The 17,001-nt window shown below is 34.7% G+C and overlaps 1 protein-coding gene across 5 annotated transcripts; it reads right to left on the bottom strand.

Moving 5' to 3' along the window:
* Positions 1-291: 291 nt before the first annotated feature.
* On the bottom strand, positions 292-15,177 carry LOC112055719 (serologically defined colon cancer antigen 8 homolog). 5 transcript variants are annotated; one of them, XM_052887124.1, is made up of 17 exons: positions 14,787-15,177; positions 13,252-13,369; positions 11,147-11,348; positions 10,681-10,799; positions 9,193-9,369; positions 8,451-8,588; positions 8,157-8,251; positions 7,802-7,955; positions 6,760-6,921; positions 6,205-6,310; positions 5,899-6,032; positions 5,585-5,689; positions 5,280-5,373; positions 4,691-4,808; positions 2,730-3,054; positions 2,093-2,181; positions 1,606-1,744 (listed from the first exon to the last, which is right to left on the bottom strand). In XM_052887124.1, the coding sequence occupies exons 1-16, from the start codon at positions 14,891-14,893 to the stop codon at positions 2,104-2,106; spliced, it is 2,232 nt and encodes a 743-aa protein (XP_052743084.1). In that variant the 5' UTR covers positions 14,894-15,177; the 3' UTR covers positions 1,606-1,744; positions 2,093-2,103. The 5 variants fall into 5 exon arrangements, with proteins under 5 accessions (XP_052743080.1, XP_052743083.1, XP_052743084.1 ...); XM_052887120.1 differs by lacking the exon at positions 2,730-3,054 and having other exon boundaries at positions 292-1,744; positions 14,787-15,175; XM_052887123.1 differs by lacking the exon at positions 2,093-2,181 and having other exon boundaries at positions 1,436-1,744.
* Between the last annotated feature and the right edge of the window lie 1,824 nt (positions 15,178-17,001).

Below are 17,001 nucleotides of genomic sequence, written 5' to 3'. Positions count from 1 at the left end.
TATAGTCTGGCACAAAAGCCTCCTGTACAAGCTCTAAATATCAGTTTTATGACTTACGTTACTTCTCACCTCCCATGTCTGATAAAATATTACAAATGAAAGAATAAAGAACATTTTTATTTTTCGATAATTGTGGTAGTGTATCGCAGGGATCTGTTCTTGGACCTACACTATACAATTACACAGCTAAACCTAAAAAGTATCATTTTATTACTATAAAATATGAAATATTATTATATTACTATAACAAAAGTGTTCAAAGCGAATGGACCGATTATGGTGAGACTTTTTTATTTGAAAACTAACGACAATTCAGTGCTCTCCAAAACCATACATACCAACTAAACAACCCATAATTTAATGTTGAAAAAAAAACAGATTTTTGTCTATAAACTCCATTTTATTGAGCAAAAATTATAATAATTATTTAATTACTCGATACATCTATAAAAAATCATTTATATAGAAAAAAAATGAAAAGATCCAAGACTGTGTAATTATAGGTATACCTAGTTAGGTACTATATTCCTTGCCTTGACTTAATTTTAACTATTTAATGGCTATATCGTTAATGAATTCTAAAATCATTATTAATAACTATGAGACCTAAAAAATAATTTAATCGGACATAACTAAATGTTAAATAAATTTCATTTCTTGCACTTTATTTCTAACATCAAAAGCTTTAATTATCAAAATAACCGGCAAACACTTGAGAATTCACAACAAAACTAAAGCTAACTAACAAAAATATTGCACATTAAATAAATACAAACTTAACTTATATTTTAACGCTAACTTTGGCTAGCTACTTTTTCTTTATGTGTACTATCTTTTTGCAAATCTTGTGTTGTTTCATTCGATTGAACATTTTCATTTGATTCAACTGTTGGTTCAACATTTTCAGAATATTGTTGTTCAGTATATTCTGGATTATATTGCGTATTATCGTAAACTTGTTCAGTATAATTTCCGTCAGTAGGATAATTATTTTCATACTGTCCTTCATATTGAGCATTCGGATCTACGTATTGCTGTGAATACTGCTCGTAGTTTTCATATTGTTCAGTGTATTGCGGTTGTTCATAATTTTGTTCTGTTTGTTCATAATTTGGTTGGGGTTGTTCATAATTTTGCTGGGTTTGTTCATAATTCGGATATTCTTCTGCGCTGTACTGTTGGTTATCATACTGTTGTGCAAGTTCTTCTTCAACCGGTTCGCTTTCAGTGACATATTCAACTTGTTCAATTTGATTTACATCACCTTCCTGTGTCAGTCCTATAGTCTCTTTTTCTGTATTCACATCTGCAACATATTCTTGACTTGCAATATTTGATTCTAATTGTGATGCATACTCTGTTTCCATAGTTTGCGCTGGCTGTATCATATCTCTGGAAAGTTGCCTTTGTATTGTTTTTTCTTTTCCAGTTGACTCTCTTGAATTTTGTTTGGACAACTTTTTCTGGGGTTTTATTTCTTGTTTTGGAACTGTATGAACTTCTTGTGCAACAAAGGGTATATTTTGGGGTACTTCTGTATTATAATTGTCTATGACATGATGAGGTTGCATGTGTTCTTGGATTATATCTCCTGTTGCTTCGTGGTTATTGTGGACATTGACACCGACTCCGTGGTCTGGTCTGAATGCGGGGTCTCCGGTGGACTCAATTCCGGTATAGTCTGATCCGGAATGGGGTTGGGGATATGGTATTCTGTTGGTTGCGGGTGCGTGCGAGGAAGGTGCTGGAAATAAATTATCATTTGATTAATTGATGTGAAAGTAAATAATTTTTGATTAATAACGGTTGATATTCATATTTTAAATCATAATTAACAATAATGGCTATGTATAAGAGGGTCATATATTATAGTCATAGCCTGACCATACGTAATCAATGGCTTTAATATTAAGGTCTTTCAAATGGTTAAAAGATAAAAAGTATGTTGATGTAATTCAGATATAGACCGTTAACAGTTTACTAAGATGACGATTAAGTATTCGCCAGTGTAAAGGAGGATGATCCTAAAAACTCTTATATTGAATGTGCTGAAAATGTTTAAATAAATAAACTAGCTTTCTGAAGCACGTACCTTGATAACTGCTAGGTGGGTGCGAGTACGGAGTCTGCATGGTCCGTCCGAGATGCTCTACTTGACGCTGCAGAGTTGCCAGTTCTTTCCTGGACACACACACACGTGGTAACACACACACTCAAGTGCTACAGACACATGCATATAGGTTACTGACAATACTATAGATGTTATTGAGAATGGCGTTATTCGTTCCGTTTATAATGCTATTTACAATGTAGATAAATGCCATGTTTTAAAAATCATTAGAAGCAATGAAACATGTTAATTCAATAATTATAGTCTTGCTTTAATCCTAATCGATTCATAATAATCATTGTTCAATGCTAAGATTCAATGTTAATAATTTTCCTTTCCTAAAACATCTTTTTAAGTTTATAATAACTACTCAAATATCTTTGATAAATCAATGGATGTGTACAATTAACATGATTATCAAAATAATAAGCATTTAGATCAAATTTGAATTAAAGTCTTATGCTTGTTAATAATATCAAACAATTAATTAACAAAATCTAGAAGCTCTCAAAAAGACCATGCACTAAATAACTAGATACGGCCTACGAATTAATACCAACTTCAAACAATTTTACGGATTTATGGTCACCGTAAGTTTTAATTTTGTTTTAATTCTTACCTTGACAGGGTCGTCATCGGAATCACCAATTTTATCTAGCGAGAGATCGCTCAAATTTCTGCTCAAGTTGCCAATTGGATCTCTAGCGTAACCAACATAACTAGATCCATTAACACCTCTAAATCTATTTCTATAAGTATGAGGTGTGGAGGTCAAATAAGTGCGGTCTAAGTCATAGCACGAGCTACTTGGGTATCCGCTTAGGGGAGTGTAACTTCGATACGGTGCTATTGTGGTAGTGCAGTATTTTTTATGAGAACACCATAGGTTTCTCAATTTTCTCATAAGCTCAGAATTTCTGCAAAGCAACTGTGACTTTTCCATTCTGAAAGAGAGTGTTCGTGGTTGTGTAAGTGTTTGAATCTAAAGCAAACAAAAAGTCAGTAGACAATGACATAGCTATAGAAAAAAGAAATAATGTAACCAATAAAACAAATAAACGAAATGAACTGAAAATCTATTTGAAATTGTCTTAAGTATGAAAGAACAGAAACAACTAAAGTTAAAAAATATATATATTAAATAACTGTATCTTAGAGATAGTAAATAATATGCTAATGTCCGAAACAAAACAGCCAAACAAAAAAGAAATTCTCTGTTAGATTTAATATATTTAAGTAATTTTTTTAATAAGTTATATTGTAAATTGCTGTCATTACCCATAAGAATACAAAAATAAAAATAAATCAGGTATACAATCACATGTTCAACACGAAACCAACATACGAAAAAACATAATTAGATTAATTATTAAAATAAATACTATTTTATTAAACTATTACAATATTTTAATTTTTATTGCACATTTTAATTAAAGCATTATTGCACAAAATATATATATAAGGATAGTAAAAATGAGATCAAAACATTAAATATTCTACAAGCAACAACATTATAAGCAAGTATAAGCAACGTGAACAACACTTAGTACAACAAAAAAGCATAAATTTATTGTTCCATATTTTCTTCTTGAACCTCATTTGTTTGTTTTTCTGTAATCACTTCATTCACAGCTTCAACAATCTCAGAAGGAGCTGTATTATTTCCCAAATCAATATTAACATTAGCGTGCAAAGCATTATCATCTACATTTTCATTTAAATTTTCTTGTGTTATATTTTCTACGTTTACTTTATCTGGTAGTAAATTTGGAACAGTATTTGTACTATCATCTTCAGTTGTCCCAACCACCGTGTTTTTTATATCACTATCTTCCAATACATCTGTGCATTCCTTTTCTTTGCCATCAACAATTTCTACTGTCTCTTTCAAAACGTGAACATTCCTATCAGTGACTTCCATACTTATACTATTTGTAACGCCCTTATTCCTATCTGAAGAAACAATTTCCTCGATTTGCGATTCACGTCTCTTCTTATCCCTTTTCCTTGGCTTTGGTATTAATTTAACGCTGATGTCAACTTTAATCGGCTCCTTTTTCTCCCGTAAAAAGGGCTGTTGAATCATCAGCGGCAGATTGTAGATTTTCTCTCCGTGAACGTTTGTGAGATCCTGATTAGTCGTCAATGGGCCAACTATAATTGGTGCATAGTTATTCGACGAATCGGACTCTTTTGCGTGGCGCCTCGCCGAACGGTGAGTCGTGATTGGTGAGTCTCGTGTTCTTGAATGGTCGCGCTGTGTTCTGATTGGTTCGTCTGTACGGCTGCGACTCTGCGCTCTGCCTGTTACCAATAAAAACACAGCACGACGTTAGGATATATTCAAAGTTTATCCCAACATTGGGCCAACGTGGTCAATATTTACCAGTTGATTTCATTTGTTTAGATCAGATACAGTAACTGTTAAATTTTCATGTAAGTTGGTCTCAATGTTCGGAAAGTGTCATATGGGTAATGATGGCAATGTAAAAAGATTAAGAAAGAGTAAAAGTGCTTTAGAATGTCTTAAGGAATTCAATATTTATTTGCATGCATTTAAAGTTTTAAAATATTTCGTACTTGTGCCTACGACTTGCGTCGTCGAGCTTGTCTGTTAGCAAACGACATTCGTTGGTGAGTTTCTCCATCAGACTGTTTTGTGATTGTATCATGGACTCCAACTCAGCCACGGTCTTAGCTGTGGAACCAAATTAATTCGCTAGAACCCATCCCAATACTTTACCGAAGATATCGACTATCCAAATGTTGAAGAAATATAAATTAACATAACAAACTAACTAGAGTCATATGTTGAAGTTAATTTAGTAAATCTAGATAATGTTGAGAATAAAGAAAATAAGATTTTGGTGGTAATGAACAATCTGATGGTTAAACTATTGAAGTTAAGAAAGAATCAAGCCCTTTCAACTATGATAATTCATGCAAGCGCCATAATGAAAGGGTAAAGTATAAATGTTTTGAAGTGTAATATGGAATTTAGTAAAAGTATGGAGTCTTTCAAAACATCAATAGTTTACCCAATGAATGATTGTGGTTCAATAATAATTGTTGCAAATTTTGGTATATTACTTTTAGTTATAATAAGTTCTAGTCAAGAAAGCATTAGCTTTATAGGCGTATTAAGGTTTTAACATGACATTATTCTTACCATGTTTATTCTCCATGGACTCCAGCATCGACGAAAGTTCTTTCTCCTTTTTATTCTTTTCTGGAGATATTGGAGTTAAACTCTTCATGTTCAGCTGTGGATACAAAGTTAGTTTACATAATCATACATTTCTCTCTTTCTTTCTTTCTTTATTATTTTTTTAGAAGAGGCCTCGACAGATTAAAAAAAATCAAGTAAGTCAAAAAATCAAGATTTTTTTAAATAATTGAGAGTTTCTTTATCATAGTTATTTTATGTTTTCTCAAAAATAAGTAGTTTTTGTGTAACAAAGTCATATTGCGTACCTCCTTCTCCAGAGTAGAGATTTGCTCTGACAAACGCAAATTCTCTCGACGTGAATGAACCAAATCTGCATCGGCACGATCCAAGCGTTGTCGAAGAGATTGTATCTAACAACAAAATATTATCTTAAACAAACTAAAAACTAAATCATTAATAAGAACTGGATGTCTGGATTTTGGATTTGAGACAACTTTCTAGATCTTCATTCTGCTACAATGACATTTATATGATGTGTGTCACTTTATCACTGATCATATTTAAGTTGCTACAACGAAACCTTAATTTTGACTTTTTGAACTATGATATAGTCCATTACCTCTGAATTAAGACGATTAGACTCATGCTTGGCTTGCCGCTGTTGTCTCTCTATAGCGAGTCTAGCACTCGCCAGTTCCTCTTCAAGCGATGCTTTCTCTGCGTGAGCTTGAGCTAAGTCAGCTTGAAGAGATGCTAGAAGAAATGCATCATCAGTATTGAATAGAATTTGTCAAAAGAGTCTAAGATCATTAAAATGGATAGATATATATTGTAAGAATATATTTCTTTGAAATCCAACATAGTGTTAGATTATGAAAAATATTTATGATATCAGAGTAGATAGTTAAATATAAAAAATCTTCACCAGTTTTGTTCTTCAATTCCATCTTCAGTTCCTCCACAGCAGCATTTTTCATCGACAGTTCACGTTTTAAATCGTTTTCTTCACGACGTTGCCTTTCTAAATCCAGCTGAAAATATTTAAAGACAAAATTGTCTTACTCATTCATTATTTGCTTTTAAATTTGATTAAAATAAATGTTCGTTATAGTTTGCAATAATATTATGAACCATAGGCAAATATAGTAAGGTATTACTGATTTTGTTTACCTAATCATACAAAACATATTATATTTATAGTATCATCATCGTTGTCATCATCTATTCACTAATTTGATCTTTATTAACAACCTATTAAAATAAACATCAATTCAACTGAGAAATGTCATCTACCTATTGTATGATATCCACGAAGGGTTGTCACTAGGCACCGGATGATATTTGTTACATAAAATTTCGCATATGTCAAAAATAACATACGTGAAAGTTAATGAATTAGCCTGCACTGCTGCCTTTTCAGAATTTCTTTTAGTGTATTTTCGTTAAGTAAGTATTAGGTTTTACTTATCAAAGGTCTTACTTGTAATTTAGAAACATTGTCGTATTGCGCGGCTAGGTCATGCTGCAACTCGTCGAAGTGTGCGTTGTAGCGCTGTTCTGCGGCGCTTCTCTCTTGTATAGCTCTACGCGCTCCTTCGCCAGCTAGTTCACGGACCTTAGACCGCTCCTTTGCTAAATCATCCTGCACATAATGAATACCTTTTTCTGACTGCGTATTTGCAGTGGCGTGCACACGGTTTCAACGGCCTCCGTGGCGCAGTGGTATGCGCGGTGGATTTACAAGACGGAGGTCCTGGGTTCGATCCCCGGCTGGGCAGATTGAAATTTTCTTAATTTGTCCAGGTCTGGCTGGTGGGAGGCTTCGGCCGTGGCTAGTTACCACCCTACCGACAAAGACGTACCGCCAAGCGATTTAGCGTTCCGGTACGATGCCGTGTAGAAACCAAAAGGGGTGTGGATTTTCATCCTCCTCCTAACAAGTTAGCCCGCTTCCATCTTAGACTGCATCATCACTTACCATCAGGTGAGATTGCAGTCAAGGGCTAACTTGTAAAAAAAAAAAAAAAAAAACTAGGGTTTGCACTATATGAACAAATTATACAAAGTGGAAATTTAAGTTCGTAAGGAGATCTTAGGGTAGGCAGCGCATTACTGCATCTATGAAGTGCATGCCACTGCATATTTGGTATAGACTCTTTAGTCGGACAGATGCCGCATTGTATAGACCCACCCAATGCCATATTTACATCATTAATTAAAAAGCAAATAAGGAAAGTGTAGAAAACGAGGGTAAAAAGCTCCATAAACTGTAGCAACGAGGAAGAATTCAAGGGAATAGTGAAGGTATTTATCTTGTGACTAGGTATTCATATTTTTGATATTTGAGATTAACATTTAGTATATAACTAAGATTAACTGTAGCTAATTTGAATGTATTAAAATGTATTTGTGATTATGCATTTCATTCACAATAATCATACCTACTGTGTAGATGGTTGATGATGATTTTCTAATTATGTGTTGTTATTGCGTTATTTCTTATGTATTTTTCATAAAATTACCTTAAGTCGCCGAATTTCCATCTCCAAGTTATTCCTCTCCTCTCTCAACTGGTTCTCCACAGCATCTGAGCCCCTCTTATACTTGTCATCTCCATCTTTCTGGTCTAAGTTAAGCTTTAGCTTAGTAATCTGTGCTTCTAGAGCAGCTTTGTCCCTAAAAACATTTAAATTTAATACTTTTTAGTAGTTTACTAAAATATAATTAGAATTGTATTCTGTTACCAATGATGTTTACATATGAAAATTTAACGCTGATCGTATTAAATTTCCATAAGTAATTTATTTATTAAAATGAAGTTTTTAACAAAATTAGTTTTACTCCTCTGGCTGAAGCCAAAAAAAAAGTTATAATAACCTTTGCAAATTATCAATCTGCCTCTTGAAGCCATCCAGACATGTGGAGTCAACCAGACCATTGGCGAGCTTGCGTTTATTTTCGTTGTTTTCATCCTAAAATATAAAAAATGCATAAGTTCTTAGAATTATCTCATGTTCTCGTCAAAAATTGAATGTCGCTATGGACATTGTAAGTCCAGCTTCTGATAACGATGATGTATTCAAAATAAATCTGGCATATACCGATAAGGCCAAGCTTTCTCAAGGCTTTTTCTCACGACAAATTAATTTTAGAATCTAAAATATAGCTTACCTGAACCTTCTTAAGGTCTATTTTAGCTTGTGTAAGTTGTGCCTCAAGCTCAGAGATGCGAGATTCGAAGACAATGTTGGGTCCTTCCAATTTAGTTGAGCGAGGTTTAGTTGTTCTACGAGTTTTGGATGGAGAAATCTGCAAAAATATTAATGAATTTAACAAAGAAGCCAAATAACAATTCATTCATACATATAATGATATGTTTTGGTGCAATGAATGCTCCTTGGAAAAACTAGATATTATCTATTCATATTCAAAATCCATTTATATCAATTAGGTTTATTTAACAAGCACTTTTGAAACGTAAAGTCATTCTTGACCATAACCAACCTGTGATCTACCAACAATATACCTTGTATATTGATGTTTCCCATTCATCATTTAGGTTAGAGCCCTCGTTGTATGAATGGAACATTCTAAAAATTTCTTACCTTATTCATTATCAACTCATATTCGGCTCACTGCTGAACTAGAGTCTCCTCTCAGAATGAGAAGGGTTAGGCCAATAGTCCACCACGCTGGCCCAATGCGGATTGGCAGACTTCACTCATGCAGAGAATTAAGAAAGTTCTCTGGTATGCAGGTTTTCACACGATGTTCCTTCACCGTTCGAGACACGTGATATTTAATTTCTTAAAAATGCACACAACTGAAAAGTTGAAGGTGCATGCCCGGGTTCGAACCCACACCTTCCGCAATCGGAGGCAAAGGTGATATCCACTGGGCTATTCTCACTTACCTTATTATCACTGTCCAATCCAGTGCTATCACCCAGATCATCCAGTTCATCTGTCTCCGAGCCCGCGTTGTATGAATGGAACATTCTAGAAATCAGCTTGTTCTTCTGCGCCTCGTGCAAATGCTCGTTCTCTGATATCACTTCCTTAACTTTTCCGAGAAGATTGTTCAGCTCATCCTACAATCCATGACAGTTTTGGAACCCATAATGTAGTGTTATTACGATTTCTAGGTTTGCAAACTTAGAGTTAGCTTCCAAAATTATGCGATTGTTTAAAAGAAACCTTCTTACCTTACAGCCAGTTTCTTCATGTAAATCTAAAGTAACAGTAAAAGTAGTAAGTAGTAAAGAAGACTTTATTTTTCCGTGATTAGACCGTCACTTTTGCTTTATGACGTTACTTTGACTGTTACTTACGATGAAGAAACTTGCCGTAAGTATGTCATTTGCGGAAATCTACGATTGTTTTAAAGGCATATTCACCAATCAATCAGATGATCTACTTGATGTAAAGAACAGAGCAATTCTTTGTAAGGAAAACTCTAGAAATATTCTTAAAGTAGGAAACTAAAGCCTCATACCGCGGAACAATTTAAACCGAAAGGAATGCTGCTTGGCAGTAGGTCCTTTAAGCAAAATAGTGTTGAATGAGCAGTTTCTCATACTCATAGATACCCTATCAGTGGACGATTTGCTTGCTTGCAATTCTTCATATAGACGTCTACCTCGGTCTACGTCATATTGAGACGCACGGAAGAGCGTCAGCTAAATTAGAGAGAACGGCTGACAAAGCGAAAAAGGTATCTTAAACGAACCATTTGAGGTCACAGTTGTCTACTTAATAAATCAAAATCTGTTTAACATGAAATTTGGTTTACATATTGAATACCGTCACTATTTACCATTCTCTATAACGTCACTTAACAGATGTTAAGAGAGAGGTGAGATCGCAGTAAGGCGCTTTAATTGAAAATACAAAAGAATCACTAACAAGATATATAGTAATAGATAACTCCTGACCATATCTACTTATCTATACTAATATTATAAAGAGGAAAACTTTGTTTGTATGTTTTTTGTAATGAATAGGCTCAAAAACTACTGGACCGATTTTAAAAATTCTTTCACCGTTCGAAAGCTACATTATCCACAAGTATCATAGGCTAAATTTTATTTAGGAAAAAAATAGGGTTCCGTAGGATATTTGGGTTTTTTGGACACAAGGTGTAAAAAATCTACTAGAAAAGTAACTTATTTTGCGTACGCTGCCTAAACTATAAAAGATAGAACCATAAAATGTTTTAATTAATAGGGTAGGGGTGAGGAAGGGGTAGGGTAGGGTTAGGGTAGGTAGGAATAGGGTAGGGATACGGTAGGGGTAGTTGAAAGTTTACATCGCGTTTCACGCGGACGAAATCGCGGACGTCCGCTAGTCCTGGGATATTTAGTAAACACAATATCTAATAATTCTTAATAATTTTCACATACCCTGCAATACTGGCTCTCTCGTTCCAATTGCTCGATGTACTCTTCTTGCTTCTGTATAAAGTTGACGACGTCAGGGTTGGTACCACCTGACAGGTCCGCGCTCGCCTGCTGAGGCGGTGCTACCAACATAAGTGAAGCAATCAGTGAACTAATTTATAGTCGTCATTAACAATCCATATTCGGCTCACTGCTGAGCTCAATTCCCGTCTCAGAATGCCAATAATTAGGCCGAATAGTCCACAACGCTGGCCCAATGCAGATTGGCAGACTTTACACACGCAGATAATTTAGAAAATTCTCTGGTATGCAGGTTTCCTCACAATGTTTTTCCTTCACCGTTGCAGCGAGAGACTTTTGGACTAGTATTTTTGATATAATATGTTCATTCATTCTGAATTAATTATTTAGGTATTTACTAGCCTCAGCATACCTCTAGTCGAAATTTTCTTCATTACATTGTTCTTACCAGTTGTAGTGATGGTAGGGATGGTAGGTTGCGGAGCATTGTAGTTGTTCAAGCTGTCAGCATACAGTGTAGCATACTTGGCGGTGAGTCTCGGTCGGGGCTTGTACTCGGACAGCGCGTTGTACGGGGAGTACTTCTTGTCCAAGTCTCCGTCGGATTCGTCCAGGTTTTTGATGGACGCCGATCCGCCATAACTGCGTACCTGTGTGGATTACACATTCGCGTATCTAGGATTAGGATTCCTAGGATTACAAGATATCGCGTTCTTAAATGTTATGTTTGGTCCACTCTTTTATTGGGTGCGAGACATGGGTCCTGAAAAAAGAGTGTTGTCGGCGGTTGCAAGCTTTTGAGATGTGGGGGCTAAGGAAAATGTTCAAAATTTCCTGGAAAGACTTCGTCTCGAATGATCAAGTTTTAAAAAGAGCCAATTGTAACCGAAGCCTCATGACAACCATTAAGAGGAGGAAAATCGCATTTTTCGGGCATCTGCAACGGGGATCCCTCTATGAGTTTCCTAGTTTAATCCTAGAAGGTAAGATACCCGGAAAACGTGCTCCAGGAAGACAGCGGAGAAAATGGATAGATGATGTCAAAGAGTGGACCAAGTTAACATATACACAGCTTAAAAATACTGCAAAAGACCGGAAGAGTTTTCTACACATGACCGCCAAACTTCAGCTGGGAGAAGGCACCTAATAAATAAATAAAAAATAAATTTCTAGGGGGGTCTGGCCCCCGATACAGTGGCGTAGCGTGCTTTAGCGTGGCCCAATGAAGGGTGAAGATTTCTCACAAAAGAAACAAAAATGCTTGCTTAAAATAAATATGACAGTGACTTAACTTAAGTAGGATGTTTACAATTTTTGGGCGCACCAGAACCCGGGAAAAAAGAGATTTTATTTTTTTTATTTTTGGCAAGTTAGCCCTTGACTACAATCTCACTTGATGGTAAGTGATGATGCAGCCTAAGATGGAAGCGGGCTAACTTGTTAGGAGGAGGATGAAAATCCACACTCCTTTCAGTTTCTACACGACATCGTACTGGAACGCTAAATCGCTTGGCGGTACGTCTTTGCCAATAGGGTGGTAACTAGCCACGGCCGTCACAAACAACAAAGAGATTGCTTTTTTCGACTTTTGTCAATTTCAGCACTAGATTATGTGAGATATTGGTTTACATTTTACTAATTTTTGCTTTCACGCGTAAGGGGCCCCGTATAGTTCGGGGGCCCCGTATCATACGGCTGATACGACGGTACGCTACGCTCCTGCCCGGACCTAAAGTCTATTAATAATATTATAGTAGAATTCCATATAGGTAATCCAGAATCCCCCTATATACGCCTATTGGATTACAGCATATTTTAACTACCCTCTACAGGGTGTCCCTCTTTATAGGTGAGGGGATTAGGAGCTACCATGTTGCTCGGTGCTTCTTAATTATGAAAAGAAGATCACTTTTGTATAGAACGTAGCTAACAATATTTACATTATAAAAAAATCTTTGAACGAAAAAAAACTTAAAGTACATAAATTTTTTAAATAATAATAAAAAAATCTAATATGATTCATTGCTTTTGAAAAAGTTATTAACGCTTATCTGATAAGAGACAAGGGGCAAGGGCTTATTTATTAATGTTATAAAATCGATATCAATGATAAATCAAGGGTTTTCTTTAAGCTCATAATGTCGGTATTTGACGGCCTCCGTGGCGCAGTGGTATGCGCGGTGGATTTACAAGACGGAGGTCCTGGGTTCGATCCCCGGCTGGGCCGATTGAGGTTTTGTTAATTAGTCCAGGTCTAGCTGGTGGGAGGCATCGGCCGTGGCTAGTTACCACCCTACCGGCAAAGACGTACCGCCAAGCGATTTAGCGTTCCGCTACGATGCCGTGTAGAAACCGAAAGGTGTGTGGATTTTCATCCTCCTCCTAACAAGTTAGCCCGCTTCCATCTTAGATTGCATCATCACGTGAGATTTAGTCAAAGGCTAACTAGTAAAGAAAAAAAAACAAAAAAAAGTTAATGCTCCGTTCCTAAAATTATATTAAAATAATTTTAAAATAAAGATTTATAAAATAAATTATGCACATATTACTTACGCTCGGTGCATTGTTCCCGGATAAAAAATATCTCAACTTGGAAACAGCCTCCTTGTACGCCAACTCTGTATAATCCGGTACCCTCTTCAGTCCATACTCGTTCATCTTCACCGGCCGCCTACACGAATAGTACGGGCTATACATCATAGACAATCTAGTTCTACAGTTACATTGTAAAAAAAAAGAAAATTAAAAAAATAAAAGTTTCAAGTTTTGAAATTGGAACTCCTCCTGCGACGCATTGCGCTGTTCGAGTGAATCTAATTTTTATTGCGGAGTATCGATTACATGGTTGCTATGGTTACCGTTGTCATGATAAACAGTATTTTTTTCTTGGTTACAGAATGCCCTTTATAGATTTGTGGTTTGGTTTGGGTTCTAGATAAAAGGTAAGGGAGTTCAAATACTTTTTGTTTGTTAAATAAATATTTGTTAGGTACTTAAGTTATATTAAGGAATTTCGGGTTTTTAAAAAAAAATAAAACTTGAATTAGTTTTTTTTTCCAATGCTTTAGCTGCTGTAATTGAGGCTTTAAAATCGGATTTTTGTTAAACAGATTCAATAAATAATAATGTGTTACTATTTTTTTTTAATATTTTATTTTATTTTGACACAGATGAAACAATAATAAGCAGATAGACCGCACGGAACACGACAGTGTCAACGAAAAACAAAATTCAAAAACGAATACATTCTCGAGTCAGTGCGTCACAAAGCGTCGCATCAGTAATTTTCAATATTATTCAAGAAAAAAGTCTTCCTAAGTTTTTAAATATTTTAAAAACTGTTCACAAAAATTAAAAAATAAGATGGAGTATTTTTAACCGACTTCAAAAAGGAGGAGGTTCTCAATTCGGTCGGTATTTTTTTTTATGTATGTACACCGATTACTCAAAGACGCCTGGACCGATTTCATAAAATTATTTTTTTGTTTGAAACGGTATAGTCCCCATTTGGTCTAATTGCCATCATGTCAAGATCTGATGATGGAATCCTGGAGGAATTGAGGGGAACTTTCAAAAATTATATGGGTGTCTAGTGTGTTCGTAAACTTTTCCATTTGGTACTTTTAAGCACTACAATTTCATGAATTAATACATCACCGGCTTAGCAAATAGCAAATACAAATTATGAAATAAATTTCTATATGCGGATGTCAAGGAGACGTTTAAAGTTCGTTTTTTTATGGGGTTCACCACGCTATATCTAAAGACTCATTCTGGATATTCTTTATTCTGTTAATTTTTCATAAAAAATACCGAAATTAAAAAAAAACATCCTGTAAAACAGTGTATGGAAGTGACCATCATTTTAAGAACATATACACTTTTTGCTTCAAAATGTTTTACGATACAAATATGCGTAAAATTGTTAATGCATTTTATTGACTAATCAATAACTTACTTATTAAAAAAAAACACAATCAGGTATTTTTTTTTGTGAAAAAAATTAAAGGTGCCTAACCATGCATTCTTTTTATTTTACTGGCTTTTGAGTTCTGCACCTTTTAAGAGTTATTACTAAAAATACTTGCCTGATTTTTGACCGCTTAAGTTTCCCATTCATCTCCTTATCCGACCCACTGGAACCACTCTTCGTTCGGTATACAGATTTAGCTTTTAGGAAACTATTCGAGCCCATGCCTTGCACTTATCGACCAATAAATTCGACAACCGACCAGATATGACCAGAATGTACCGCTTTATTTTCGGTAAAATAAACATCAATACAGATTTATTTTTTTAATTTACTTTCCAAGTTAACACGAACTATTCAAAAAGTGTTCGAAAATCGAAATCTATAAATAAAAAACTTCAACAAGTTATGAAAATCCGTTCAATAATTTATGAACTGTAAAAGTTTTTGATTATTAAAAAGAATTGTTTTAACACTGGCAATGTCACCCGGCCACGGATTCGAAATTTAAAATAAGACCGCCAAGACACGACGATTGCATGGAAAACGTTTTTGAAATAAGAATTCCACTTCCTGCTATCTGTCTCGCTCGCTCTTTTACGTTCTACAATTGTGGTTTTCACTCTACGTTGTATTGTACGGGAAAGAATAGTGTAAGAGTAAGACTAATTTTTAAAGAATTGTTTTTTTTTTGTTCTATTGTTTAAAAAACTGCTAACTTCACCTCACGCAACTTTCAGGTCGCACACTGTTCTCATCAATCAATCTGTCATTCATAAATCATCAAATTCTCATCTTATTATTCATTACTTATTATACTGCATATACAGTACAAAAGGGTTTGAAAATCAGTCACATATATATATTTTTTTAAACTAGCTGATGTGTGCAACTTCGTCCGCGTGATATTCAGTTTTTCATAAATCCTTAGGATAAAAAATAGTCTATAGGTATACTAGTCTCTCTTCATTCCAAATTTTAGCCAAATCTCGTAATTGTAGACGATATATAAAGTATTATTTGTTTAAATAACGTTCATTGTTTAATAAGCGACTAAATGAAACTAAGTAGGGACATGTCCCAATTTTGTATGGAGGCTGGGCCTTTATTCCGAGTGTCAACTAAGCAAAACAAATTATTTTTTCACTACTCTTGCTCAAAAACATTGTCATATTATCACTCCACAGTGGGGCTAAACAAGCATATTAGCCTCTAGGGGCTAAAGTAATTTTGTTTTTTTTTTAATTATTGTCTGTTACGAGCAAGTTACGCTTACTAGCCAAGTACTAGCCTACTTTATAACGAAGGAGGTTTTATTCGTAAATAGAATCATCCGGTAAGGCCCTTCTTCTTCTTTTGGTTTGGATTGAGCCAGAGGTAAGGTCTTGACTGTTTGATAAAAATAAAACTTGGAATTGGAATAAAATGCAGCGTTCTTGTCTGTGGAATGCGGTTATTTTTTATTATTTGATTTTTATTGAGTTGCGAATTTATATAGAGCGAGATTTGAAGACAAGGGTGTACGGTAAATACCTTTGCCTTTTCTTCATGGGAAAAAATTATATTAATAAAGAAAATAAAATTAAAGAGCGAGAATTTTAAAACAATTATTGTCGTGAATAATCTAATTACTTGATATTTTGAAATAAATTCATTGTGAATTTGTGACCGTAATTTACATGTTTCGCAACATTAATTGTTATGTCTTCATCTAGTGAGAATCGTGACCCTAATTTGGAGATGGAAAAAAATGGTCAAAAAAGACTTAAAAGTGGAGAAAAGAACAAGAAGTGCATTCTTACTTACAACTTACGCATAGTGTTTTTTAAACAATTATCTAACATGTTTACCCCTCATACTCATTATTCAACTTCACTGTAGTCAGAAATTAAGTTACCGGGTAAAAGCATCTTCCCGAAACATCCAAAGTTGTAGCATTTTGTACCTACATTTTAATTTTCAAATAAAATAAATCATTGAATATTGTACTAAACTATTTTATTTTCTCGCAATCGTAGTGAAAAGCAGAGTGTAACACGTGGGGCTAAACCCATTATAAGCTCAGTTTCTATTTAGGCGGCCCTCGCCTTCGTATATAATGATAAATACCTCGTATATAATGGGTCTTTTTAGCCCCTTGTATAACAATCTGCTATTATCTTAAAAGAATTTGAAATATAGGGCTTAAAACCCAAAATAAATTTGTTTTGGAAGCCGCATATTTTCAAAATGAATTAAATAAAATATATTTTTTTCATGAGCTGACAACATTAAATAAGAATTTTTGTCATGGTAACATGCTTCTAACTCACAACCTGATATATTGTAAATTA

The sequence above is a fragment of the Bicyclus anynana genome, chromosome 18 (assembly GCF_947172395.1).
Source record: "Bicyclus anynana chromosome 18, ilBicAnyn1.1, whole genome shotgun sequence".
Taxonomy (NCBI): Eukaryota; Metazoa; Arthropoda; class Insecta; order Lepidoptera; family Nymphalidae; genus Bicyclus; species Bicyclus anynana.
This window is presented reverse-complemented; position numbering and strand designations above follow the sequence as displayed.

Coding starts and splice junctions, on each gene's coding strand:
- LOC112055719 (XM_052887120.1), bottom strand. CDS start 14,893: ATGGGCTCGAATAGTTTCCTAAAAGCTAAATCTGTATACCGAACGAAG. Junction 9,370..10,680: donor GAGAGAGCCAGTATTGCAGG/GTATGTGAAAAT, acceptor CATGGATTGTAG/GATGAGCTGAACAATCTTCT. Junction 8,252..8,450: donor TAGACCTTAAGAAGGTTCAG/GTAAGCTATATT, acceptor TTTATATTTTAG/GATGAAAACAACGAAAATAA.